General features: G+C 37.5%; 1 protein-coding gene across 1 annotated transcript in view; it reads left to right on the top strand.

Moving 5' to 3' along the window:
• Dcc (DCC netrin 1 receptor) overlaps positions 1–27,549 on the top strand; it is a 1,087,105-nt gene that overhangs the window by 1,041,029 nt on the left and 18,527 nt on the right. Inside the window, exon 27 of the mRNA XM_029546911.1 lies at positions 167–379. Coding sequence (XP_029402771.1) covers positions 167–379 — 213 coding nt within the window. The remainder of the gene's footprint in view (positions 1–166; positions 380–27,549) is intronic.

Below are 27,549 nucleotides of genomic sequence, written 5' to 3'. Positions count from 1 at the left end.
TGTGCTAATTGTATTTCATACGTGCATAGGGGCTAAAGCATAAGAATACCCACAAAACAGAGAAGAGGTCACCAGCTCTCATTATTTCTCCCGGGACTGATTCTGGGAAGGTGAGGGAAATGAGTTTCATCTCAAATGACACCTGGTTTTCTTACTCCCACCACAGCTGTGAGTGAAGGACCAACCGCGCAACAGCAACCCATGCTTCCCCCAGCTCAGCCCGAACATCCCAGCAGCGAAGAGGCACCCAGTAGAACCATCCCCACAGCCTGTGTGCGGCCAACTCATCCACTCCGCAGCTTTGCTAACCCGTTGCTACCTCCACCTATGAGTGCAATAGAACCAAAAGTCCCTTACACACCGCTTTTGTCTCAGCCAGGTACGTACCCACGCCACTTAACACGCTGCTGTTCTCATCGGTCATCACTTTATTTAGAAGAGACATTGAGCAGGTCTAGACGTCATGTATGTTTCCAGTGCGGATTGCCCACTCACTGGGCTCCTGTTTGTTCCTGATGGTTGAGAAGAGATCTGGGAGCCGACACATAGGTAGTTGAAGCAACTTATTTCCCTCTAGAGATCTGCTTGGCAACACTTCTTCACCTGCTGCTTTTACCACCAAAAAACATAGGTTCGAATATTGTAGGAATTTATTGGTGCCTTTCAGTTTATGTTCAACTTGCTTAATGACAGAAACAAATATAAAAAGTGTTTAAGTAGAATGCGCCAAAAATATAAAAAGAAAATAGTGAAGAATCCAAAATAATTATGAGTTTATTACTATAACGCACATGTCATCTTTATTGACATTTTAATAAAGAAAGAAAAGTAGCTTAATATTATATGTCAAAGGCGACTAATTATATAATATCATGAAACTAAACTGCAATGACACTGTTGGTTATTTTCTTGGCTTGTGTCAGTCAGGAATGTCATCATTCTCTCACTAAAAATAACAGAAAAGATTTACTTGGGCCCTAGTTTTGAAGGTTCCAGTTCATGACTAATTGAGCCTATAGGGAGGGCAGTAGCATCTCGATCATGGTAGGAATGTATGGCAGAGCAAACCACCCATCTCATTGCCTGCAAGTCAAAGATGGGAACGAAGGAGATGATGAGGTTCTGCTAGTTCCCTTTGAGTGTATGGACTAAATAACCTGAAGACCTTCTACTAGACACATCTCTTAGAGTTCTACTGTCTCAAAAAAATCACCACACTGGGGTTCGAGCCTTCATCCAGGAACTTTGGAGGCAGTCAAATCCAAAATATGGCAGGAGAGATGATTTCTTTTTTGTTTTTTCTTTTCTTTTTTTAAGTAATAGCATTTCCTTGAGCAAAAAGCCAAAATAATAATAATAATAATAATAATAATAATAATAATAATAATCTTACTGAGAAGACCCTAGTCATTTCCTCCTTCCACATCTTTAACTTCCAATCAATGGGATGGGTGGTTTGTTCTGCTATGCGTTCCTTCCAAATAATCATTGAATGCTATTTTAAATGAAAGGAAATCAAATAGTGTAGAAGCGGCACTCGATTTGGCATCTAGATCATGGCAATCAAGCTGCAACCTGATGCTCTAGGGTAGCAAACTTACCAAAAGGAGTGTGTAGTGTCGAGGGGGCTGACAGGAGAACAGAGAACTGGCATTTCAAAATCAGGTATTATAGTTTTCTAATTAAAATGTCATCAAACAGACTCTAATACAGGGGAGCCTAAATGGTTGCACTGTGTCCTTAGGAATAGAATCGGGTCTTGTACCATCCCAGACTATACGCCAACAAATAATAACCATATCTAAGTGGGTAAAAGCAGGTGGAATGGCACACAAACAAGGCACTTTGCTTCTATCTCTATTGTCCACTATGGGCCTTTTAATGTTTGACTGTCGCTTCCATTTTGTCTAACTTCTTTGTCAGACGCCACCTCTTCTCTTTTACTTTCTGATCCTTCTGGCTTGAGTTCTTGGTTTGATTTGATTTTTTTTTTTCTACTTCTCTTTTTTTTTTATTATTATTATTATTTTCTTTATTTACATTTCAAATGCTATCCCGAAAGTTTCCCATACCCCTCCCCCCACCTCTGTTCCCCTACCCACCCACTCCCACTACTTGGCCCAGGCCTTGCCTTGTGCTAGGTCATATGGAGTTTGGAAGACCAAGGAGCCTCTATTCCCACTGATGGCCGATTAGGTCATCTTCTGCTGCAAATGCAGCTAGAAACACAAAAAGGCGAGCCATACTTCTCTTTTAAATGCCATCTTCCCATCATACTTTGTGAGATGTACTCTACCCTCACTTTGTAATTATTAAATGCTTCTCCCTTTTATGTTTCTCCTTTATTGTCTGCCTGCGACTCCTGTGCGTTTTGTAACGCCTTACCTCATGATTTTCAAATAAGTCTCCCTACATTGCTCCTGACACATGTAGATAGTGTGCTTTTTTAAAAGGGCTGCTGTTTACTTATTCTAATAGAAAAAGAAAATTAGCAGACTGACAAATGTATTAGTGGTGACATTAACTACATGCTTCTTAGCCCAAAAGATGAAATACTTAGAGCTTTCAACAAATTCTAATTCCAAGAAAATCATTACTTTAGTCAAACTGATTGATGAAGTAAAGTCATTCTGTTGTCAGCTTAGAAAAGAAAATACCTCCAATAATTTTGCTCTGGATTTCACAATAAAAGACTGTGTAATTAGTAATGGATGTGTCTTTACTTACTGCACATAATTACTTCAGAATATGGTAATGGCAGGCATTGCTCTAATTTTTAAAGAATATGCTAAAAGAGAAGTCCTCTGCTTTGAAAGCGTTGCGATTAGCATCAGTGAAGGCACTCCTCTCCTAGAGGATTTCCTTTCCGCATGTGGTTTTTCATGAACATTGTTAAGGGTCCCAGCCTCAATTTGCCTCCCACTGAGATTGCAGGGCTGTGTATGCAACTGCTTTACATATGAGGAATAGGGCAATGCATATTATGTAGTAACAATCTCCCTGGGATCACAGAGCATTTTGCAGCATTGCTATGGTAGGTGGTAATTAGAGACACAGTCTGTTGTTATAATGACTGGAATTCTGCCTACCTGCAAACATAGAGTTATTCCTCATTTTGCCCCTCCGCATGCTGAGTTAGAGATTTAGCGTAATAGTCCCCAGGGTCCTTATGGTGTCTTTTGAAATTTCATCTTGTGATGAAGTGATTCTGTACCTTCTAGTTTCACAACCAAGGTGGTGAATAACAGTATTGACTTTACAAATTCCACAGAACAGTCACTGCACCTTGAAAATCACAGATGTGGACATATTAGTGACTTGAATTAATCCCTTTTCAGGTTAAATAGAAAATGTTTGATGGAATGTTGGGCTTATTACATTACAAATTTCATATAAATTTTACAGAGGGTCAAAATAGGGCACAGATAGGGTATAGTGTGTGTGTGTGTGTGTGTGTGTGTGTGTGTGTGTGTGTGTTGGACCCAGGGGTGTGGGGATGTAGAGGTATGCATGTGGTGTGCACATGCATGTGTGTTCATGCACTCATGTGTAGTTTCTCTCCTGAAGTTCTTCTTAGCTGTATAAGGACCAGCAGTACTGATGCAGCCACAAGCTTTTCTACCCTGGCCTCTTTGTTCCCAGAATAATGACTAGGAGACGTAATTATTTATAAATAAACTCCTAGCCCATCAGCTTTGGCTCATTCCTCAACTAGCTAAAAACTTATATAACCCTACGTCTGCCACATAGTTGATTGCTTCTCCTCAGTTTCATGCATCTAAATTCTTCTGAGATCAGGGGAAATCTCTTGCCTCTGTCTAACTCTCAGAGTTCCAATCTCTACAAGAACTCCTACCTTCTATTTCCCAGCTCAGCTGACAGGCCATCAGCTTTTTACTGGCAGGTGATGCTTCCACACAGTGCAGAAAAGATTCTTTCTACAGATTTTAAATGAAGTTTGAACGGCAGCCTATTCGTCCTGTGGAACTATCATTTTATGGGCAAAAGCCATGTAGTTCCTCAGATACTGATGTTTACGGTGTTGTATTCATAGTATGAGCCCCCTAAGCACTTGCGTCTTTGTTAAACAAAAGGAATCCTATAATGCTTTCACTTATTTATCTGTATAAAAGCCCGGTGCATTCTGATCTTTTCAATTTTTGAATGATCAATATGTCAGTGGACATGACAAACCCAAAAAACAATTCATTGTATAGCAAATTGAGTTTGATTTTCCTCCTGCACACTGTGGCATGTCTTTCACTTTGTCTGCAGATTGAGTACAAGGTGTAGGTATATATGGATGACAGTGGACAAAAAGGTGTATAATTTATATTTTATGGCTGGTTGGGAAATCATGTATTCCCTTTGTAACATGATTTTTTTTGTCAGGCCCCATTTCAGTAAATATGCTATATTATAAAGCAGTCAATAACCTGCTTTTTATAAATTACTACAATAGATTTCAACACCAGACTCTCAAACCACCATTGAGGGTGTCCATTAAAGATGTCACCTGAATGTCCTAATCTGAGAGAATCAGTCACAGGCAAGAGGTTTGGGGAGATCAAATGTACTTGAGCATGTGTCGTAAAGCTTTCATTGTTAGGGTTAGTCACAGAAGTCACTCATACAACTAAATAGGCAGGATATGTGGACTTGGTGTTATTGGAGCCAACATTGCTGTCAATTGTAGGCAGGAAATTACACCACCTCCCAATAAATACATTTTCTTTCATGTCAAGTCCCATCTGTTTTTAACAAGCATCTTGAGATTTTCTTGTCCTCACTTATAACAGATTTTGTTTAATAAATGAATTTTGATCTGAAATAATCTCATCATCCTAAATTATACTTTATTAAAATGTAATGAGACAACTTTTCTTAAATAGATAGTATTTGTCACCCTGTAACCTGCTTGGTGTTTATTGTGGAAAGTACTAATTTCCTGTAGATTGGTGTTCTGACATGTAAATGGGACAGAAGTCTGTTAACAGTCTTAAAAACAGGAGCATCCTTTTCAGAGAAGATTTAATATGTGATCTAAGGGATTGAAGTCTCATTTATTGATGGTAAAACTGAGAGTTGAAAAGGTTAAAGATTTTCCCCATGCTCAAAAACTGAGTTTGAAATCAGAATTCAAAAATTCAGAAAAATATAATAACCTTGATTAGAAACGCATGTTTTCTCTTTTATTTTAGTTAGTTTCGTAGATATTCGTAGGTTGATTTCTTTCCACTACAAAGACTTCTCCAGGTTTATGCTATATACTAAATATTCCTAAGAAAAAATGTAGCAGATAAGACAATATTTAGGTTAGTTTTGGCATAATTGTTATTATAATGCATTCATTTATTATTGTGTGAGTGTACCTATAGTGTGTGTGTGTATGCATACACACACATTTGTGTGTACATGTATGATGCTATATGTGTAGCCATGATACCAAGGCACACATGTGAAAGTCAACAGACAACGTTCATGAAGTGGGTTATCTCCTTCACGTTTCTGTGGGATCCAGGGATCAAACTTGAACTGCCAGCCTTGTTTACAGAGCTCACTAAGCAACCCTATTTTTCCAGCTCCAGATACTTACTGCTTCCTAGCTCCATTACTAAACCAGTGATGTTTTAGTGTCCATGTTGCTATTAGATAGGAGAAGGAACTGATAGCAAGAATCCTAACTCTCCGGACAACTCTGAAACCACGGCCATTTATCCTAACTTTACCCGATCCATTCCAATCACCAGGCATCCCTCTGCAGTATGATGGAAAGCCAGGCCCTTGCATCTGTCGCTATCCTGATGACAAGAGCTTTAAAGTCCATAATACAAAACTGAGATGACCAGAAAGAAATGAAGAAGGGAAAATGAATTAAGACACGGTAATATTATACATACTGTCAGAGAGAGAGAGCATGACAGAAGATCAAGACAGCAGTACACACACAACAAAAGCGATTCAGGATTACAAAAATTAATTGAAGGGATTTAAGGAAGTGCTCCCTGAGTCAAACTTTTAATCCCTTCCTTGGAGTTTTCTCAATGAAAAAGAAAAGAGGAAAAAATATTTTATCGAGAATATTTAAATCATATGTAAACCCAAACCAAAATTAACAATCATTTTAATATAATTAAAGTCTAAAATATCAAAATGCCATGTAAATAGTCATAAGAGACAATTAAAGAGGTCTGTGTTCAAAACCCGGTTAACTTTGTGAATGAGATCATTCAAAACATGTAAGGTTTGGAAGCTTGTCCTTGGATTGTACTACAGAGTTCATCATCTACTGGGTGACAGAGAATGGTGGTAAAAGAACGGGCAGCAGTTACTTTCGACGTATACAATCCTTTGGCATATCTTATGAACAAAATAGGTCATGCGCTTAAATTCTCATGAGTGCGTTGTACTGATTTTGGAAAATGTCTTGGAAATCAAAAAAAAATTTATATAAAAGTCAGTTTAGGGAACATGAATAAACTTACTACTTTAAATATTATAAGTGTTTATAATTCATGAAGAGCACCACTAAGCAAATTCATGTTTAACTGCAGAGCAACTGCAGTCAACCAGGAGGAGAGCAGGGCACCCTTATGGGAATGCTGAGACATTATTCTTGAGATCTTTATTCAAACTCTTAGAGGCAATGAGTCCTCAATTACCTGTTTAGTTTGTTGGAGTGAAATTATATAAAATGGCACCAGAAGTTGAATACCTTTCATCAATTTCAAGCCTAAGGAAAGTATGACAACTTGAGAGTTAATGGATTGATGAGATATTTATGGGTGATAAAGGCAGATAAAAATGAAGCAACTTTCAAATTTCGGGATAATTTGATGGTCCTAAAATGTAAAACGAGCTCAACAAGTTCCATCCTATACTACAAGTAATTCAAATATCCATACTGAGTGGAAACAACAACGTGAAGCCACAGGTCCAGAAACTTCTACTGACTAAGTCACTTTTGTGAAAATTAGCAGACATGCCGCGGTCCCTGTGTTGTCCAATGCAGAGGATCAGGAGCCACTGTGTTTTGACATGAGAAAGGGTTAGTCCATGGAAGCTGGTGAACCCTATGATGTTTCTCCTCGAACATCTACTTTGCTCGTGTGTGAGATCAGATAATCCTCTTTAAGAATCGAGTATAGGACGTTTTTCCTTTGATTTGAGAAAGAACAAAAATAAGGGAACGCTTTTAGTTTGATTAAGGATTCCAAACTCTAGTTCAGCAGTTCAGAGCTCATGGTGGCATAAATTCCTGTTTCAAGGAGTCCAGTATCCTCTTCTGACCTCTGTGGGAATCTGCACACACACACACACACACACACACACACACACACACACACACACACACTAAATCACGAAACTTAAAAGATTCTAAACATCATTGCCAGCAATCTCAACTGTGTAAGTAGTTGATAGATCATTATTTTAGTTCATCAGTTAATGTCAGTTTCCAGAACTTTCTCTGAAGGATGGGAAAGGTCAAGAAAGGTTTCATACTAGCCTCTTACTAATGGCCTGTTGAATACATGCCATACAAAAACTAACACTGAAAATAAACAAAGGGATTATGTGTTGCAATGAATTGAATTTATCAGCAAGCTATAGTGATAAGACATATAATATAGCAAATTTTGTGTAAAAATCAGTGAGAGATACAATGATAATTTATAAAGGTTTTCTGGCAGGCAGGGCCTTGTAGAGAATGTATTACCCCAATAGACATCTTGTGAATTTGCAAACACTGACTTTCAACTTAAGCATCCAGGAGGATTGATGTCCTTGTTTCCAGAATATCTGTCACCAGAATGCTTGGGCTTTCAAGGGACAATGTCTTTTATCTTTTGTAGTGAAGGGGATTCTAAGATTGTGTGTGTATGTGTGTCTGGGAATTACTGTGATAAGCAAACCTCTGATTTCAAATGAGAGGCATATTACAACATGATTGTACATGCCATCTTATAGAAATAATGAGATTGAAATAGCTGCCCTTTTCAATGTCTTTTCTAAATTGCTGCCTTAAATATATTTCTTTCACACCCCTGATTCTTTTACTTGGTAAGTTATATGCACTTTTCTATTTACACAGTCAGCGACTCATCACTTTCTAATAAGGCATGCATTTTGCAAACCACAATAATATGCAAACCTAGGATGCTTTTAAAATCAGGAATTGCAGGTTAACTTTTAGTTCCCCTCCTCGTTACACTTAAAATTACAGTCTGCATTGGTTTATCTTTGAAATGCTCTAGAGTTGGTTTCTCAACCAAAAAAGGCTGTGCTGTACGAACAAGACCTAGCTGACACCTTGCTTGGTGTGGAAAACATAGCAGGACAGTGTGGCCCCATAGAGACTGGGAGAGTTGTTCTATTCACCTATATCTCTTATCCAGCAAAAGGACAATTTAAATAAAAGTACTGACTGACAAACAAACAACTACCCCAACCCCTACCCCCCAACCCTCTTTCACCAAGGCCTAGGATTCCTACTGGCTACCTAAGCTATTGAATATGTCATTTAAGTTCTTTATGCTTCACTTTCCCACCATAACTAGATAAACTAAATTCTAACCTGGAAAGGTATCGCTGCACAACTTTAGGAAATATATTAACATGAGTTATGCTTATAAAATTATACTATTTAAGTATTAAGTTAGAAACTTCTGATCTGGTATCACACAGAGGCTTTGTCACTTCATATACTGGTATTTAATATTTAATAAGTATATTTATTTAAATAAACTTGTATGTTTCATGTAATTTAATAATATTTGTGAAAATTGTATTTTATAATATTAAATAACTATACTTAAATAAATATTTAATAAAATAGTATTTAATGACAAATCTGATCAAACATGAGCTAATTTATGAAATACTATATTCTCCTGTATATATTTGCAGGATATAATAGCCATAGTGAAATGGATCATCACATGGAACTCAAAATAGTCAATAGAATAGCTCAAAACCTTCTGAACATTATTACCTGACTTTACAGTGATTTGTTGTCTCATCCATTAGAGCAGGAGTCACTCTGAAACCATCAATCCATCCAGCAGCCAGAAAGTTGGCCTCTGTTGCAACCGTGTAGGTTCCAGTAAGACCTTACCTCTTGCACTGTGGCAAATCTGATGGGAACATGTCTGCCTACCTGGCTTTGTAAGCATTGCATCTCCCAGAAATGGTCCTGTAGAGAACCAAGATAATCTTTTTAATGTTAGTAGCATCTCCCAATCTCAGATCAAACTCAGCTCCTCCTCTGGAGTGAAAATAACAAGGCAGAGAGGCTACAGAAGTAAGGACCAGTAGTCAATGATTGAGAAATGGAGCAAAGGAGTTATTTCACAGTGAACATGTATGGAATACTAGACGCATCTTCCCTCTGATTCACAAACAGCATATCTTGTTCCTATGATATTAGAATATTTCTGAACGTGAATTGAAATGCAACTTGAATTCTATATTTATTGTGGATATTTCTTTCTGCAGCAGTGAGTCTAAAATTTCATATGTTGGGGAATCACGTGCAAATCTTTTTCAGATACGAGTTCTGATTTAGGGGAACTGGAGAAGACCCCAACATTTTGATGTACCAATGTTATTCTAGGTGATGTGATGGCTGCCACTCTGTGGTTTACACTTTGCAGTAGTTTTCATTTAGAACAGTGTGTGTTCCTCAGTTATAACTCACTTAAAATCTCTCTCTTTCCTCTCTCTCTCTCTCTCTCTCTCTCTCTCTCTCTCTCTCTCTCTCTCTCTCTCTCTCTCTCTGTCAGAGAGAGGGGGTGAGAGAGAGAGAGAGAGAGAGAGAGAGAGAGAGAGAGAGAGAGAGAGAGAGAGAGAGATTGTACACACACATGTGGTTTGTACCTTAAGTTTCAGAGCTATATAAACTGTGTTTATAGCTTTCTTAGGGTCTCACATTGTTCATTATATGTAACAATTTAGAGGTCACTTACACTTCTTATTCATCACACCCTATATAGGCTCAGGTATAGAACAGCATCCACAAGGTTTGCTTTTCTTGGTTGTGGTTTTGTACCTATTTGTGTGTTTGTTCTTACTTAATGTGTGAGTGGTTCTAAATTATTTTATCTTTATTTTTTATTTATTTTTTAACTAAGACACCTTTCCATAGCCTAGGACCAAGAGCTGAGTACTTTCCCTTTGCTCAAAGACACAGTAAAATATCAAAATTTTCATTTTCCATATAGACACTCCCCAAATTATACACATTTTCAGTGACTTATAAGATCATTAATATGATTAATATACATATATATCCTTGAAAAGTTCTACTCCCAAAAATGTCTCTTATTTCATTGTCTAACTGAAGATGGAATAATCAAGATTTAAAATTTTCTATAGGAATTTTTCTACAGAAGATGAACTCCTGTGGTAAGCTGGGAAGTTTCTTGTCATTTTGGAGTTGATCATAATATATCCTAGATTTCTCATATTCACATGGTACAATGAAGGGCACCTATCACAACACTGACTCTATGCTTAGTGACTAAGGGTTCAGTAAAAACTTCCAGTTCACTCAGTGTCATACCTGGGTGAATATCATATGTAATCTATAAAATAAGTTAGGATACTTTTCTGGCATTAATGAGTGCAATTGAACCTATGAAGGGTGATAGTTAAATTCAAAGCAAACAGGAGGTAATTAAAAGTAATGTTTATGTGAGTAATAAGGAAATTAAATTACATAATTTCCCTAAAGGTGTTATCATAATTAATGACTGAATATAAAATACATCTAAGAAGTAAATATGTGTTTAAGGGGGCTTGTGATAAATATAGTTTGGGAGAAAGATTTTTTTAACTCTGTTCATTAATAACTGCTTAAGAAATAAAATATTTTCTTCCTTTAGTCTTTTATTCTTTTTTCTCTTTTATTATTTTATTCTCTTATTATTCCTTGATTCTTTATTCTCACTCTTTCTTCCTGATCCCTCCTCTGTCATCCAGATGTCACATATCCTTTAACTGGTTTCCAGAGCCTACATTCAGAAAGCAGTAGGTCCTGCACTCAAAGCAGCTGACAGTAAGGGAACAGTGGTAGACAATGGGAAGTACAGATGGAAATTGCTAAAATGTGATTTTTTTTCTAAACTCCCTTGATGACTTTAATGTCAGGAAATTTTTTTTATAAAGGAGTATCTTTGATTCCTTTACCTCAAATGTCTATAATAAGACATAGACTTCATTTGGAGGATCTGACAGTGCCTTTAAAAAAATCATGACCACCTCTGAGATACCTTCCCTACCTATCTGCCCTTCCATACCTGCAGGTGGCAAACAATAAGTTGGTATGATTCTTCCATGTTTCTAAGCTCAGAGTTTAATGGTTTACTAATCCTGTGTGTAGTATGACCCTAAAGAAATATTTCATTCCTCTGATACATCTTTTAAAACTAATATTTAATAACACAGAAATGCATGTTCTCAATATTCTCTAGTATTATAGCAATGTCTAATATGTACTAAAAACCCACTAGTACTAAAGTACAAAGTGAATTAATTCTAAACATGTCAGTGAGATGAATCTTCAAACTTTCTTATTGGAAATTGTCACTATGGAATACACCATTTCAGAAAAGCATAAATGGAAAAATACTTCTCTCAGTGCATATTACCCAAACTATTCTATTTTCTTTGAAATGTTTCTGATACTCTTCAGTATTGTAGCTTCTGTATTTGTAGGTCAAAGACAGTAACAAAGTGCCCCAGATTTTGCTCAGGTTTGGTTCCATGACAAACTGTTTACATTGCCATTGAATTTTGTTCTGTCATCTGTTTATTTGTGGTATTCTTTCCTGGTGTGTACAGGGATCAAGCAACAGTTACGTGGGTCTCACCTTTCTCCCATATAATTATTCACTTATAATAGGTTTTATTTTCTTATTTGAATGCTAAACTAAGTTTCCATGGAGATTTTTTTTAAGTAACTTAAAGATAGGATGAATTAATTTGTAAACTCAGAATTGGCTTCCAATCTTTGTAGAAGAAAGGAAATATTTGGGAATTCCAAGTGGGAGAATGTACTGAGTAATGAAGAGTTTATTGAGCATCATATAGAGACATATTTTCCCCATTAGTAACTCACCATGCATAGACTTAAGAGGCCTACCCTTGGCTGATACTAAAAGAACCGGTTGAAACTTTTCATTGATTCCTATTTGCAATACAAACAGGAAAAATTGAACTCTCAACAGGCCAGACTTGTAGAGAATCCAGCTTTGGTAAATGGCAATTCTGGAAGCTCAGTATAAAAAGAGAAATCATTTTGTAATACAGACATGGTCATTGGTAGCTAATTCTCTGTTAGCTATACTCACCAATAAGCTTGCCACTTTGCACATGCTGTGCCTCTGTCTTGAACAGCAACTGTAAAGTAAGCCATGCCATTCTGCCTGATAAGAACCTAGAGCGCGAGCCCTGAGAACTTATACTGTGACCATTGTCACTAAACAGCTGAAGCAGAAAATAATCTCATTCTGGATGATATCACTGTGAATCCTACTCCCAGATTGCTGGTCAAGAACAAAACTATATCAGGAAGGTCTGGCAATGGCATTTATACATTTATAGGTATAGCCTTGCCAGAGAGTGTTATTCCCAAGGAATAATGAGCTTATATACCAGGAAAAGGCAGAATGTGATAAATGACAACTGAGTTGTTGTTAAGGAACGTCAAATAGCAAACCAAGAATGAGAGTTTTAAAAAGTACCATGCATTCAAAGGGCAGAGTGTGATTTATCTTTAGAAGCAGAAATTTTTGAGTACTAAATAACTAGATGTCAGGAAAATGAGACCAAAGTGACTACTATTTGATCCTTGTGTCTTTGGGATCTATAAACTAACAGAAAAAAATGAAGTAGTAGAAAAGGTTTCCTTGTGAGGAGAAAGAACGTTGAGGATGATGGGATAGTGTGAGTGTCCAGGAGAAAATCCCCACTATGTGTAGGGAGTGATGTAGCATTCATAAGGACAGTCAGAGCTGAAGTGGTAGCTCAGAGAATGACCATTTCAATAGATAATGGCTAGAATAACATGGCAGATCCTAGGGAAACAACCTGAAGAAAAAAAAAAATACAAGTTTCAATACTAACTTGGAACAAATCTTAATTTTGTAGCAGAGAAAAAGGAAGTCCAAGACATAAGACAATGCTACTATAATTTTCCAGAAACTGAGATATAGGAACATTTCAAGAAAACAGCCATTTTAAACAGTAGTTCCTTCAAGCAAAGATACCATAAATTGGAATATTTCTTACAGAATTTTATTAGAAAAGTATTTACCAAGCTAAAGATGTATGAAAGAGCCATAAGGAAATCTGATAAACGGTAAGCTCATTCAAAATTAAACATTTAAAAAGGCGTTTGAATGCAGGTACCCTGTGTGCATAGATAAAGCTATTCCCTGAAGCCATAGTTGATTACACGGAAGTACAGTGTCATGGGTGAACTGCCTCCCGATGAGCTGTTTTCAGGAAACCAACCGAGGCTCTCAAAACAATTCAGAAAATTGTCACTGATATTGCATGCATGCTACGACCTTACAGTCAAAAAGCACTTTATGCTATGACTACAGAATATAAAACATTCATCAGGAACAAAGCTAGAAGTGCCTTTCCTACTGCCAGCCCTCATAGTATTAGAAAGTTCTAGGTAAGCTGCTGAAGGGGAGAAGTCTTCAGCAGTCTACTGTAGACCCTGCACATGCATGACTGACCTGACATGCAAGATGCGCACTGATGCCTAGTGGTCATTCTTTTAGGTGACAGCCAATCACAAATGATTGGATTTCGGTGTCCGTTCCTCAGGAATGGATTCAAATCTGGTATTGCTGATTTAGCCATTGATTTCTCCATGGCTGGGGAATTTACAGATGCTAGGGACGAATGGTTGTTCTGTTAAACAGACATGATGTGTCTACTGAATTACCTTATAAGTTGTTGTTTATCTCCTGGGGTTAGTACTACTGTCAGCTTAGATCAGATACAGTGGCCAGAGGTAACTGCAAAGACTCATAACTGCTCAAAATCGTGGGAATACATGACTATTTGTAAATGAGACATCCATATCATTGCTTTCAAGATTCAATGAAGATCATAGAAGAGGGTGTCGACAGGATGTGAGAGACAGAAGAAAAGACAGAGTATTGTAGAAGGCAGTCTTCTGCAAATAATATGGCCCTTGCACACTTGAGCCATCACCGGCTGCATTACATGAACAGAACCTGAACAATATTAGGCCTGCCAATATCCTCTCATTAACTGGCTAGGGGCTCACTGAAAATACTGTAGAAAAGTGGGTGGAAATATTCTAATAGCTATAAGATCATAGAGTTTTCTGTGAGTCTGTGTTTTATAGTAATTTCAGAAGCTATACCCATAAAAATCTCAGTATTTACTAGACTGTACATTTATAAGGAGATTTCTGACATAGGTATATACACATATTTATATATACAGTCCTCTAGTCTAGGGAAGGTAAAAGCTAAGAAGCTGTGAGAATTGTAACATGCAAGTGCAGACCATCCCCAAGAGTGAATAGTTACAAAACACAGAAAGTTGTTCAATGTTGATCAAAGCAAAGCTTATACCAGCTATTTCTACACTGATCTTTGGCATTCAAAGGGGAAAGTTTTTTTATTTTTTCTACTCTTATATTTGAAAATATTTTTAAAATACATAACCAACCATTATTAACGAATACAGGTTCTGTGAAAATTTTAGTATCCTTTAAAAAAAATAATATGTATAATCAGCTCGGGCCAATTAACGAAGTATATAAAATTGGAAGTGATTGAATTAAGGTGTCAATGTGCCAATACCACAGTGTAATCTGAAAGTAACATTCTAAACCTAGTGTGCAAATCCATTAGTGTGAGTGTGTGTGTGTGTTTACGTGTGTGCATCTATGTTCTTTGTTTTGTTCCATTAAAAAAAATGAAGCCAAAGTAAAATCAATTATTTCACAATGTTAAGAAAGCAAGATCTTGTGAGTCAAGAGTGCAGTGCAAAACAAAGTCTCCATGGTCATCTTTTCTTCTTTAGAAAGAAATTTATTCCAGTGTGCACACAGTAATGTGAATTCTGAAACTTAAAAATTATTATCTTAAACTACACATGAAATATTTACCACAAGCATTATCTACTGTGTGCTATTATAAATAATTTAGTATTACAATTGCATTCTATATCAAGTATACAGTTAATAAAGTTGTAAGAGGCTGAAGTATGGGTATCTACGTGTTTCTGCATTTAAAAATATTTTATTGAATTATATTGATAGGGTCATAAAATTACTTATCTATGAATTGAGAATTTGATGTTTCTGAAGTTTTATCACAGAACATAGATATTGAATAAAAATGTTTCCTGAATAAAAAAAATTGATCGTTTTCCTAAGCAATGTACAAAATAAATGAATCAGAATGGCTATATATTATTAAGTGAGTTTGTTGTTGTTGTTGCTGCTGCTGCTGCTGCTGCAAATAGGGGCAACAGGACTAAGAAAAAATTAAAGAATTTATTTGCGCAGAAGAAAGAAATGTCCCTTTAATACCAAATAACTCAGAATATTTCCTATACTAACTGAGGTGAATCTCGATGTGACACTGTAGAAAGTGATAAACTGCAGAAAGTCAAGGCAGGAGCCTTAATGAGAGTAATGGCTGGCCTGTGAAATGATCATGAGTCTTTAGACCTGATGATTAATTAATTAAGTGCCATTAAAAAAAACAATGGAGGATTGTGAGTTTCTGTTGCTACTTTTATCAACTGGGTATTTTTTGTGACTTTGAATTGGGAACCACAGAAAACTACCAGAAAATTGGTGGGCATAAAATAGCTCATGTGAATCCACTTCTCAAGATCTTTGCTGATTTCCTTGAAATATTCTATGAAGCCGCTCATGAAGAAGCCAGGATAGTGGCTGGTATAAACTTTCTACAGCCTCATCAGCTTCTTGCTGGTTTTGTCCACCTTGATTTTATAGATGTCGAGCCTTCCATCAAAGCACAGGGTAGACCCTGCTCCCAGTGAGGCCAGCACTGGGCAAATCCCAAGGACACAAACAGATTGCACATTGATCTGTCCCTGAGGATTTCCTTCCTACCTGTGCCTCGCCATTATTTCCCGGCATAATTTTTTTTACTAGGGCTGTTCAAACAAGCTTAGCTCCTTTCACATCTTTAAAATCCTCCAAAGATTCAAGCTTATCCATTACAAAATACAAACTCAACACCTCTCCTATCTAGGAGTGCAACAGTTTAAAAGATACCTGGGACCATACTTAGACTCATGTTTCCAGTAAGCTTGGTCAGTCTATTTCCTCTGCTATCTTGAAGACCTGAGCGTTTTGTTTGTTCATGCTGTTTGTTTGTTTGTTTGTTTGTTTGTTTTTGTTTTCAGTTACTATTACATAGCCCTTCATTTGCCTGGTGAATTCAGTACTTAGATTCCAAAATGCAAAGGTGGGGCCATAGGCTAACCATAAAGGTATGTTTTCATTACGATGTTTTATTAGATGCCTACTACGTAACTACAGAAGAATAGTTAAATCATTTATTGTTGTATTAGCTCTTTGTGCAGCCAGAGGAAGATGGAGCTGGAAAATAAGGCATCACCATTCTATTTGAGAGCTATATGAGGAAGAAAAACATCACTTATGAAGGTAGATGTGATGGGAAAAGGAAATCTTTCAGTCCTTCATCTCAACCTTCTGCCACTTATCATTAAATTCAAGTACATCAAGGCAGTTGGAGAACAATGAGTGATTTGCCATTGGTTGCATTACTGTATCATTTATGTCTTGGGGAAAATATATGACTTACAGTTTCCTATATTTAGTGTGTAGAAAGGAAGTGGAAAATGATGGGGCAAGGAAATGGAGGGACGTGCCTGAAAGGGAAGAAAGGATGCAAGTGAAGAACAAGTATGTGCATTTCTCCAATGAAGACCATCTCACAAAAACTGTGTTTCACTTACTCTTTAGAGTTCTCCATTCCTTTAATGCTAAAATGTTTTCTCCATTATACCAGGACAGAATTAGCTAGAATACAGAAAGAAGGGGGGCACCTGCAGGGCTTCAGTGGCAGAGCACAACTCTATCATGAATCATGTCTTTGCTTGCATTTCCAGTGACCAAAGATAGCAGAGAACAGGAGTCTGTAGTATTTATTACCATCCTTTCTTCTGACTGTCCCTGTGACACACCACCACCATGCTGCCATCCTCCTGCCTCCCATTTTAATCTCTCCCCCATGCCCCAAGGTTGCCTGATTTGTTCCCTGTGATTTTTAGTTATGTAGTCTTGGTTAACTCTTAGATTATTTTTATCCATGAAAGAAAATAGATTTTCATAGTAGGAAATCCTTAAACCCTGACACTAGTTGAATAGATGTAAGCATTCCCTTGCCTCCTTTGAACTTTGATTTTCTTGTCTCTAAGACAACGCAATAAATGATGCTTTGGAAATCTCTTTTAAAGAGCACAGAAGAAAATGTAAGGAAGTGTGGAGATCATAGTTTATGTATCTCCAAGCAGATGCCAGCACCTAAGACTTTCCTCTGGGTTCTGGCACATAGACAAAATAGAAATAAACACTAATGACCAAATGCAAAACCAGTAGGCTTTAGCCATCTGGAGCAATGAGGTAGGGATAATTAGGAGGTCTCCATTCTCTCTTCCCAGGTGACTGACTACTGACTTACTCTACTGGAGTCAGACCTTTGTAGTGACTTAATAAGCACAGTCTTCACAATTGGAGATCTCTATGTCAAGAACATGGAGAATTAATACCTTGAGCAGTGACCTTTACTACATCAATGTTATCATATGACAACACCCTTACTTGTTGTAAATTCTTTTACTTAGGAGAATTTACTTAGGGTCAAGAGGCAAGACCCTTTGTCAGCACATTCTGTGTTATATTTTTTCCATCTCCTAAGAGAAATAGGATTATTTGAAGAGAACAAAAAAACTTTCCTTAGTAAAGGTATACTTTGAATGCTCATTAATCTTACAGTGCAATCCATGCTGCTGTGTTGTGTAGTCAAATGCCTTAAGACCAAGAAAAAATACTTCATGTTTGAAACTAGGCCACTGCTTGTAAGGAACTCTTGTGGCTCTTGTACAAGCAAATAGAGCTTTTCACTTTCTATTTGTAATATTTTGTGAACATAAAATTCTAAAGAATGAGAATATACAGTTTCCCATACATAGTTTCCATTTCTCCCATAGTACCAAACCTCCTCCCATATGAGATATGCAGGAGACTTTACAACACCTTCGTCATCTTTGGATGACATGAGCAGACTGATTACTTTAAAATATGGACGTATCAGAATAATTTTCACATCAAAACCAGACAGTAAGTAGCCATTTCGGTTGCCGCTTTGGAATAGGTGCGAGACAAAGGAGAATCAACTGTTCTTCAATCTTACTCAGAAAAAATGAAAGAATGGAAGCTAGAGATGGCTACAGGGAGAAAATAGGGAAGAATATTAAAGTTAAAGCTAAGATTGGGCCCAGGATGCACTGCAGCCTCTGATCCACCCCAGGAGAGTCTGTGCAATGCATTCCTACTGCAGTCCAGTCTGGTGTTTCTCAACATAGGAAGTATTGTGCTTGCGAACAACTTTAACAAGAAAATCCTAGCAGGAGGCTGCACCTGGCCACCATATATTATGTACCTAATGAGCAAATGAAATGTTTAATAACTACACTGTGGAAATAAAGCTTAGAACAGTAAATGCCTGCTGCGGCTCTTCATCTTTCCTGAATGCACACCGCTGGCCCATCGCAAAGCTCCAATATCATTTGTATTTCCCTGCTTAGTGGGTCCTGCTGAGGAAACAACATTAAAACCAAAGAGATGCTCACTTAATTAGTTGTATAACCATGTAAAAAGCATTTATTTAACATAGCAGCTTCCGGTGTTGCACCGAGGGTCTCCTGAAGTGCTTCTCCAGCGTGCACCCCAGGCACAGAAATGTGTGCAGTGGCTTCAACTGAAGCATTTGCAAATTGAAACATTTCAATTAACCATGGATCATTTAGACTCATAGAAATTTAATACTGTGTTATTTTACTTAACTTATAGTGTGAAGAATAAAAAGAAAAAAAAATGAGCATAAGTGTTGTGGTAGGTTTTTACTAATGATTTTTAGAAAAGAGTATTTTTTTTCTACAAAGCACCAGTTTAAGGGCAAATACTTATCACTTGTGTTAAGGTTTATATGTTGATGAGAAATGCACATTGGAATATATTTTTATTACTGTGCTATCCAATGTTTTCTAATTTGGTTTTATTTTTGTATTTTGTTTACTGAGTCAGAGTCCAGTGCTTGGTTGGCTAGAATGGCTTTGAATGTTCAGTAGTCTTCCTGCACTGGGCTTAGAGATTCATGTCTGCCCACATGCTTGTCCCATTCTTTCTAAATCTCAAGACATGAAAGCCATTAAATAGAAAGTTTAATCGGGAGGGCTTGGGTTTAGGAAGGAGCCCCGGAAGAGTTCTGAAAAGTCAATTTAAACAAAATAAATTTATTCACCAACAAATGAATTAAAAATAAAATAAACTCTTAGAATGCAAGTTATCAAAAAACAGAAATACAATGAAATACAGGCAAGATAGCTGTATTAGATTTTCATATCATTTTTATAGGTTATAATCTAAAGAACAGATTACTTGATTTTGATAGATATGAGGAAATCAAGAATCAAAGAAATTAAGCTATCAGGGTAATTACTGTTACTGTTTTATAGCATAGATACCTGTCCCTTGAAAGGTATTTGTTTTAACATATTCCTGATTTGACTGTATTACTACTGGGAATTGATGAAACACATGAAAAGCAGGACCTCCTCAAGAAAAGATAGGTCAGTCTAGGTCATACCCTGGCAAGATATACTGAGCTCATCGGCTCCTTCCTGTCTCTATTCTACACTTTGCATCCTGTGTGTAATGTTAGAAGCACTTTTCTGCCACCTACTCACACAACGATATACTGCTTCAATATAGGTTTGAAAACAGTAAAATCTAGTGACCATATACTAAAGCCTATTAAAACCTGAGGTAAAATAAAGTTCCTTGCCCTTTAAGATGGCTTTTCTAGGCATTTGTTATAGTAGCATGAGCTATGAAATCTTCTCACCGAGCGTGGGCATTTGTCAGGACTTCATTTTATAGATTACGTTCATTAACTTGAGAAAAAATAATACAGCAAATCCAAAATCCTTGGTTTTACTCATAAGCTAGTTGTTTCTGGTTGGGAATTCCCCATTTCTCCTCACCTAAATGCAAGCAGATGAGTTCTCCAGTTTCTCCAGTTCTTCTTCTCGCTTGCTCCTCACTTCATGTGTGTTTATTTCTCCCTCCCAAAGCAAGAGGCCTCTTCTTGCTCACATTCTGAAAGTCATTCCTTACATCTGCAACAGAGCTTAGAGCATGTTGACTATAAGATTAAGATTATATTACATTAGCAGCTCAGATCAGTGGAAGGATTTCTTTTGATATTTATCTTTTATTTTGCTTTGATAACATTGCTCTCATTTAACTCATACAAGTTTCATTGAAATTGTACATGCATAATCCAATTATCAAAGTAACTGTTGTCCCCTAACACAAAGAAGTAAACATGAAGTCATTTCTGTAAGCAACAGCCAGGATCGCCAACTTCCATAAAATTGTAAGAGCTTTGTTATCTCCAGACATTGAGAAACAGGAGTTCAAAATACTGATGAAATGGTTTATTTTCTACTAATTACTGTTTCTGTCAATGCTTTAAAAGAGTAGGCCATATCCCTCTTTGGTTTGTCAAAATGGCCATTGTGGTCTGTGTATCTGGGCCAAGTGTTTCCATGTTCTTAGCCTCTTCAGAGATTAATCTAAGGTCTTACATGAATTTTGGGAGCATAGTTTATCCAAATGGGATAGATTTGAAAGGCACTTTCAAGATTGACAATCAGCCACATGAACATGGGTGCTCAAGGAATCCTGACTATTTTGGGGGTTTTTCTCTTATGGTGCTCAAGAAAAGGACAGATTAGTTCCTAATGCCACATTTTTACATTAAATTAATCCAGATCCAGTAGGGTTGTACCAACTAGGTGGGAATATCATCCCATTTAGTTATCTGCATCTCAGTTCTATGCATCAATGTTAGTGGAATGTCTATCATGCATAACACTTCAGTGGATCTGATCATTAACAATGGCTTCCTATGTTACTTTCCTGTATAAAAATGCTTGTCTTGTATGTTTTATACTTTCTTGTACAGAAATGTATGTAGTGTACATATAGGTGAGGCCATATTTGTATCCCTCTCTGGCAGGCTTGGTCCTTAGCAAGTCTACCTGCCAATTTCTCATGGGGTAGGATAATTTGTGTATGTGTCCCATCAAGGAATCCATTTATCAGTGTCGGAATAGGAAATAGGAACTATGTTTCAGCCACATGCAGAATACTAAATAATAAACAGAAATGCCAATAACCTTAAATATTCACCAAACCTATAATGATTATTCTATGACCAGACATTATTTGTATCCAGTAGGAAGGTTCCAAGGATAGCTATGAGGAAATGGTCCCTACTTTGATAAGAACATCTGCTTCCTGATTTCCAGGGAGACTTAATGGGCTGTGTTCTGCCACATGGAAAACCACCAGAGGTTCTAATTCAAGTTGAACTCTATTATATATTACTTTACACATTTGTTGTCTCCACGGAGACCAACTAAGCCCTGCCAAGCCTCTTTTTGACTGAGCCATCTATGAAGAGAAGCTTTGAAATTCAGCCTATCAGGACTGATTGTCGTTGGCTGAGTCTAATGAGCAGTGACAATCCACACCCCTCTTGACTCAGCTCATTGGCAACTATTTCCAGCCACATGACATCTGTGTTCATTCCTATTACTCTAGTTTACAATTTTGTTTGGTATACCTACCAGTACCATCTGTGTATCAGGCATGATAACCCTTCTGCTATTTTTCTGACACACCTGTGGCTTAAATTACTGGGGCAATGCTCAGTGAATTTAAAGCACTCTGATTCTAAGACAGACTGCCTGGCATTAGTGATGAGGCTTGAAGACATCACACATCATTGCTGGAAGTATGCATGCTACGCTTGTAGGTTTCCATTGTGTGCTATACTGGAAAGAGGTTTGGCCGGGAGGCCTTCAAAGTAGACACTTGTCAATTAAGCTGTTGTTATAGTTACAGAGTTATAATGAGTTAAGGATTCCACTTGTTGCAATGCTTTACATACTACTCAGAGTTGCTGTTCTGATGCTGTGCACGGCCCTTCTGCTCCTTTCCTTGACTGAGACCAAAATCCTATTGGAAATGGTTGTTCTTGCCAGAACCCCTAGCCATAGCCTGCTGGACCCCTGATGACTTGATAAAGGAAGGGACACTGCAGTAGTGGGGCACATTGCTGTTTAGCATGTCCTATCAGGATCTTAGCCTGCTCACAACCTACTTGAGGCTTTCTGTCCCAATCCCATAGAAAACTTTTCTCTATTAAGTTATACAAAGGAGGGATTGCTTGAGCAAGATGGGGTAAGAAAATTCTCCAATGTCCTAAGAGCCCTTAAAATGTCTATAGGACTTTTCCATTTACAGGACAGGTTATTACAGGATTTTGACAATAACATTTTCAGGAATCGGACACATTTTCTGAATTAGAATACTCAACAGTATTATAGTAGTGGCAGACCCTTGCTACATGGATTAAGCTCCACCCCCATGAACCTTATGTCCTTCAGCTGCATTTCTAGATCTGCAAAAAGACTCAGAAGTTAGCATTACATCATATATGTGATGACAGATGTTTTAAAGAGGGCGAACAGGATAACAAAGCAAGATCCTGGGTGGCCATTCTAAAACAAATAGTAGGTCTACAAGTTTAACCTTTAAATAGTACTCTGAAGGTCCACTGGTGACCATTCCACATAGATAACCTGACAGCCATGTAGAGAAAGCCATGCAGTGTTTACAAAGTAGATACCAAAGCCTTGTCTGCAAAGGAAATCCAGGGAACCTTAACGTGGAGGAATGAGCTCAGGTTAAACAGCGGCAGTACATCAGCAGTTAAGAGGCAGCAGAATGGCTCTCTGTGAAATGTCTTTAGTTTAGGCAAAGTCCCCAGGCTCCACTCACTAACGTAAATGCCAGATTGCACTCCTGTTTCACTTCAAAATGGTACATGCCACAAGTCTAGTTATTTTATATAAAGATGTATGTTTGGTTCCAATGCAGTAGAAGATGGAGTCAGAATGTTGCCCTTGGGGAAGGTGACGGGTAACTCGTAAGATACACAGTAAAGAATCAGTTCTGACATGTAGCCCCATAGATGACTAGGGATACAAACTAGACAATTAAATCAGAAAGCCATTGCTCAGTGAGCTTCAAATACTTTCATAAAAGGTAAAGCACAGCTTGGTGAGCTGTTAGGGACTCAAGACTTCTGGGGTCCAACTTAAAATATCCTAGGTTCAAAGCAGAAAATTCTAAAGCTGAACACATAGGTAGAGAGCACAGGTGCAGAATTAACACACACTCAGAAGAAAGGGGTCAGCTTCCCAGAACAGAAGCTTTCGTAGCAATCTCTGATTTCCAGGATCTCCTGTAAAGAGTACGGGTTTGGTTTCTTCTCTGTTTTGTTTTTTGTTTGTACTTTTTATTGATTCTTTGTGAGTCTCACATCATGCACTCCAATCACACTCATGCCCCCACGGCCTCATAACAGCCCTCCGCACTGGCAGTCTCCTTCCCAATAGGAAATAAAATTACACACATACACACACAAACACACACACACACACACACACACACACACACACACACACACAATAAATAAGTAAAAGAGTACAAAGTACAGAAAACATCTCATCAGCACATCCTAAAACACAAATAATCATGACAATGAGTCATTGGTCTGGTCTGAAGTCTCTCTGGCTTCCTGTCACAACATCATTAGATCCTCCACTCAGACTCCTCCTGGTTTTCCTGTTGTTGCCCTGTGCTGTGGAGATCACAGCAGGATGGGCCCTTTCATACTTCACAGAAGATGTAGATTTGGGGGTCAGCCAACTCATAGCCATGGATCTTGACCTGGGTGATAATCAAGCTATTTTTTCTGCCTGCTCTCCGGCACCCTAGCCAGCAGGGCAGGGCTCTCTAGCACTGCTTTGACTAGGCCACCAGATGCCACCATTGGCAGGAGGCAGGGCCAGCTCTCCTGCTGTCATATCCTTGAGGCTGGCTCACCCATGCCATCATCATCAGGATAAGTTCTACTGTGTTTCCCTGACAAGGTGGATGTCTTCCTGTGCTCCTATACTTGGGGACAGCTCACTTGAGTCCCCTGCACCAGGGCCAGCTCTACCATACATCACAGGCAAGGTAGAGGGTTGGCTCTCACTCGCTCGAGTGCTGTGATCTCTGGTCTCTCTTCAGACCATATCCATTATTCGTCTTTTACTAAAGAGTAGTTTTGATATCAATATTGTCTAATTGCCTGTTAGTAAACCCCTCTTGGGAAATTTTTCTTATATGCATATCATTAACTCTTCCTTATCATATGGAAAGAAAAGCATGCAAAGCCACTAATTACACCTGTCAAAGTCTGTCAATCAGCTGGAAAAATGTTCAAATTGTTTGCTTGTGTGAATTTTTTTAAAGATCAGTTTTACCCCAGTGAATTGGTTTCTAAGGAGCGCAGGTTCCTTTTAGCAAAATGAAAAGGAAGGTCACAGAATGAATTCCAGGCCCTGAGACATCCCAGAGTTCTGAAATTTGTGAAGCTGTGGTAGTTTTTCAGAAAAGGAAGTCTGTTGAGATTTACGCACTCCCTGTGGTATGGGTACAAGTTTTCTTAGATCCCTTGTACAATGTGTACTTTGTATTGTTATTGATTAAGATTTAGTACATACTGAAAGAATGAATAATTGTCACCTCATCACTAGAGAAAATCACTTATCATAATGATCTTACTTTTTTAACGGGTATGAATTAAGGTAGTCTCTAAGCACACCTGTTTTGTAGTATAATATATTAATATGACAAATGGTGTCTAATACATGAAGCATCTGGCCATGTGTTAGTTAAGAGTATTTCCATAGCAACAATGATAGGCCATGCTTAAGCTTCACATTTCCTACACATACAAAGCTTCCAAAAATGTGCTAAGATAAATATTAAGGATGATGGGAATGATGACAATCTAGTAAATTCTAAAAGAATATTCATTACGTATGTTTCTTCTTGCAAAATAAGAACTGGATCTGCTACAGTTTCCTCTGTGAAAAGCTAAGCCCTTTTGTTTCTCTGGTGGGCAGATTTATATCTTCTTTGAAAATACCTACAACATTACAGAGAACTTATTTTCAGTGTGTACTGGTCATATTGCATGTATCTGGTAAAGGTCAGAGACTTAAAGTTTCTTTAAAACATGTGAAAAACCTTAAAAATAGGATTAAATCTCTTGTTCTTATCTATGAAGCCTAGATTACAAACAGACAAATAGGTACAACGAAGTACATAGAAGAGTCATCAGGAAGTATGAGACGTACTAAGGTATCAAGACATGAAAGGTGCCCTAATGGTGAGGGTACTGCTTTTGTGGGAATAAAAGCTAAACTCAAATGTATCCAGAGCCTGGAAACCTTTCTAGGAGGAGAAATAAACACAGTTCAGAGAATGTAGCTCAAAGCAGGAACGCAGCAGCTGCATCCATTCTCAAGTTCAACAGCAGTTTGCGTTTGAACTATTAGTTTTACTGGGCTTCTTGATTGTTCTGTTTTTTCTTTGTCTGTTTGATGTTTGGATGGCAAAGTCCTTAGGTCTTCTGTGTATGAATCTTGAGAGAGGGGGTTAGGAGACATGTTGCTTGAGACAGAACCATGCTATATAGCCAGGCTGGCTTTAAACATATGAATCTCTTTTGCTTCAGTCTCCAACTTGCTTGGACAAGAGTAATGCATACTACCACACAATGGTTATTTTGTGAACTTTTAACTATAAAAATTCTTCTGTCTAATATGTACCTCCATTTGATATTTTTATTAGTATCCATATTTTATCTATCTGCGTCCGTCTGTCATTATACTTATATCAGTGCTATGAATTGAACCCAGTGCCCTGTATTTGACACACAATTAGTCAAACCATAGCAAATGTCTCCAGCCAAATAGTGTAAAATATTGATACAAATTAGATGTAAGTATCACATGAAGATCTAGTTGACAATTCAGGTTTAACAGGCTTTTTAATGGCTCCATTTTTAAGTAAGATCCTGCCAGGCATAACATGTGTGTAGTCATAGGCTAAAGAGTAAAGATAGAGGTAAATTCAATATGCATGTGATTTGATCACATCTTGGAAGACAAGCTAACACTTCAATCTCTGTATAAATGCAGATTTGACTATCATTTTATTAGAGAATAATGGTAGTAAAACGCATTCATAGATTATAAACTCAAAATGACTGTGTCAATTATTTAAAATTTTGCATGGTAGATTTGTTTTATCCCAACAACTTACCTCTTCTTGTTAATGACTAGTTCAAGTTGCAAATTTTACAAGTTTGCTGCTGCTGCTGCTGCTGTTGCTGCTGCTGCTGTTGCTGTTGTTGTTGTTGTTGTTGTTGTTGTTGTTGTTGTTGTTGTATGAGTGTGTGGTATGTATATACAAGTGCAGGCACATCTGCCATAAGAACATGATTGTGGAGGCCAGAGACAATTATCTGAAGTTGGTTCTCTAACAGACATACAAGAAAAACACACATACACTCATACACACTCACACACACATGCACACAAATACCACTCACACACACTCACACACACACACGCACATGCACACACACATGCATGCCCATGTACACAAATATATACATGCTCACCCATACCATAGGTTCTGGGGATGGACCTCAAGTAATCAGGCTTGCACAGAAGTCAATTTTCCTTGCTGAACCACCTCATCAGCCCTCAAGTTGTATAGTTTTATAGGATGTCCTCATTTGAGATTACATATGTTTGTATGATAGGCTATAACAGAAGAAATATGTTATGAAGATTATGACAACTCTATGCTTATATTTAAGGAGCATTGTAATAGCAATAGGTGAAGTCAATGCTAGAGTTCATTGATATTACAATTCACTTATGGCATTCATCTATACAGAAAAACATTCAATCCTCAAGCTAAATATATGTTTTAATTCCATTAATGTCCACTTACACAGCAAGTGAAAAAGTTTCCTGAAAATGCTTATCTGTATAAGATAAAACAATTTATGAGTTAAGAAACTGTCATTTATTCAGGGCAATCAGATAGAATTTGGGAGAACTGTTTGCCAAAATGTGGAAGCTTCGGGTTACTTTATTTTGCTCCAGCCTTTACAACCTCACATGTAAACTCAGAAAATAATACTTGGGATTATTTTAATAAAGAAATATCAATAACTCCTTTCTAGGGTGCATGTGTACACATGCATGTGTGTGTGTGTGTGTGTGTGT

This window comes from Mus pahari, chromosome 15, assembly GCF_900095145.1.
Source record: "Mus pahari chromosome 15, PAHARI_EIJ_v1.1, whole genome shotgun sequence".
NCBI lineage: Eukaryota > Metazoa > Chordata > Mammalia > Rodentia > Muridae > Mus > Mus pahari.
Note: the sequence above shows the minus strand (reverse complement) of the source record. Positions and strands in the feature narration are given on the sequence as shown.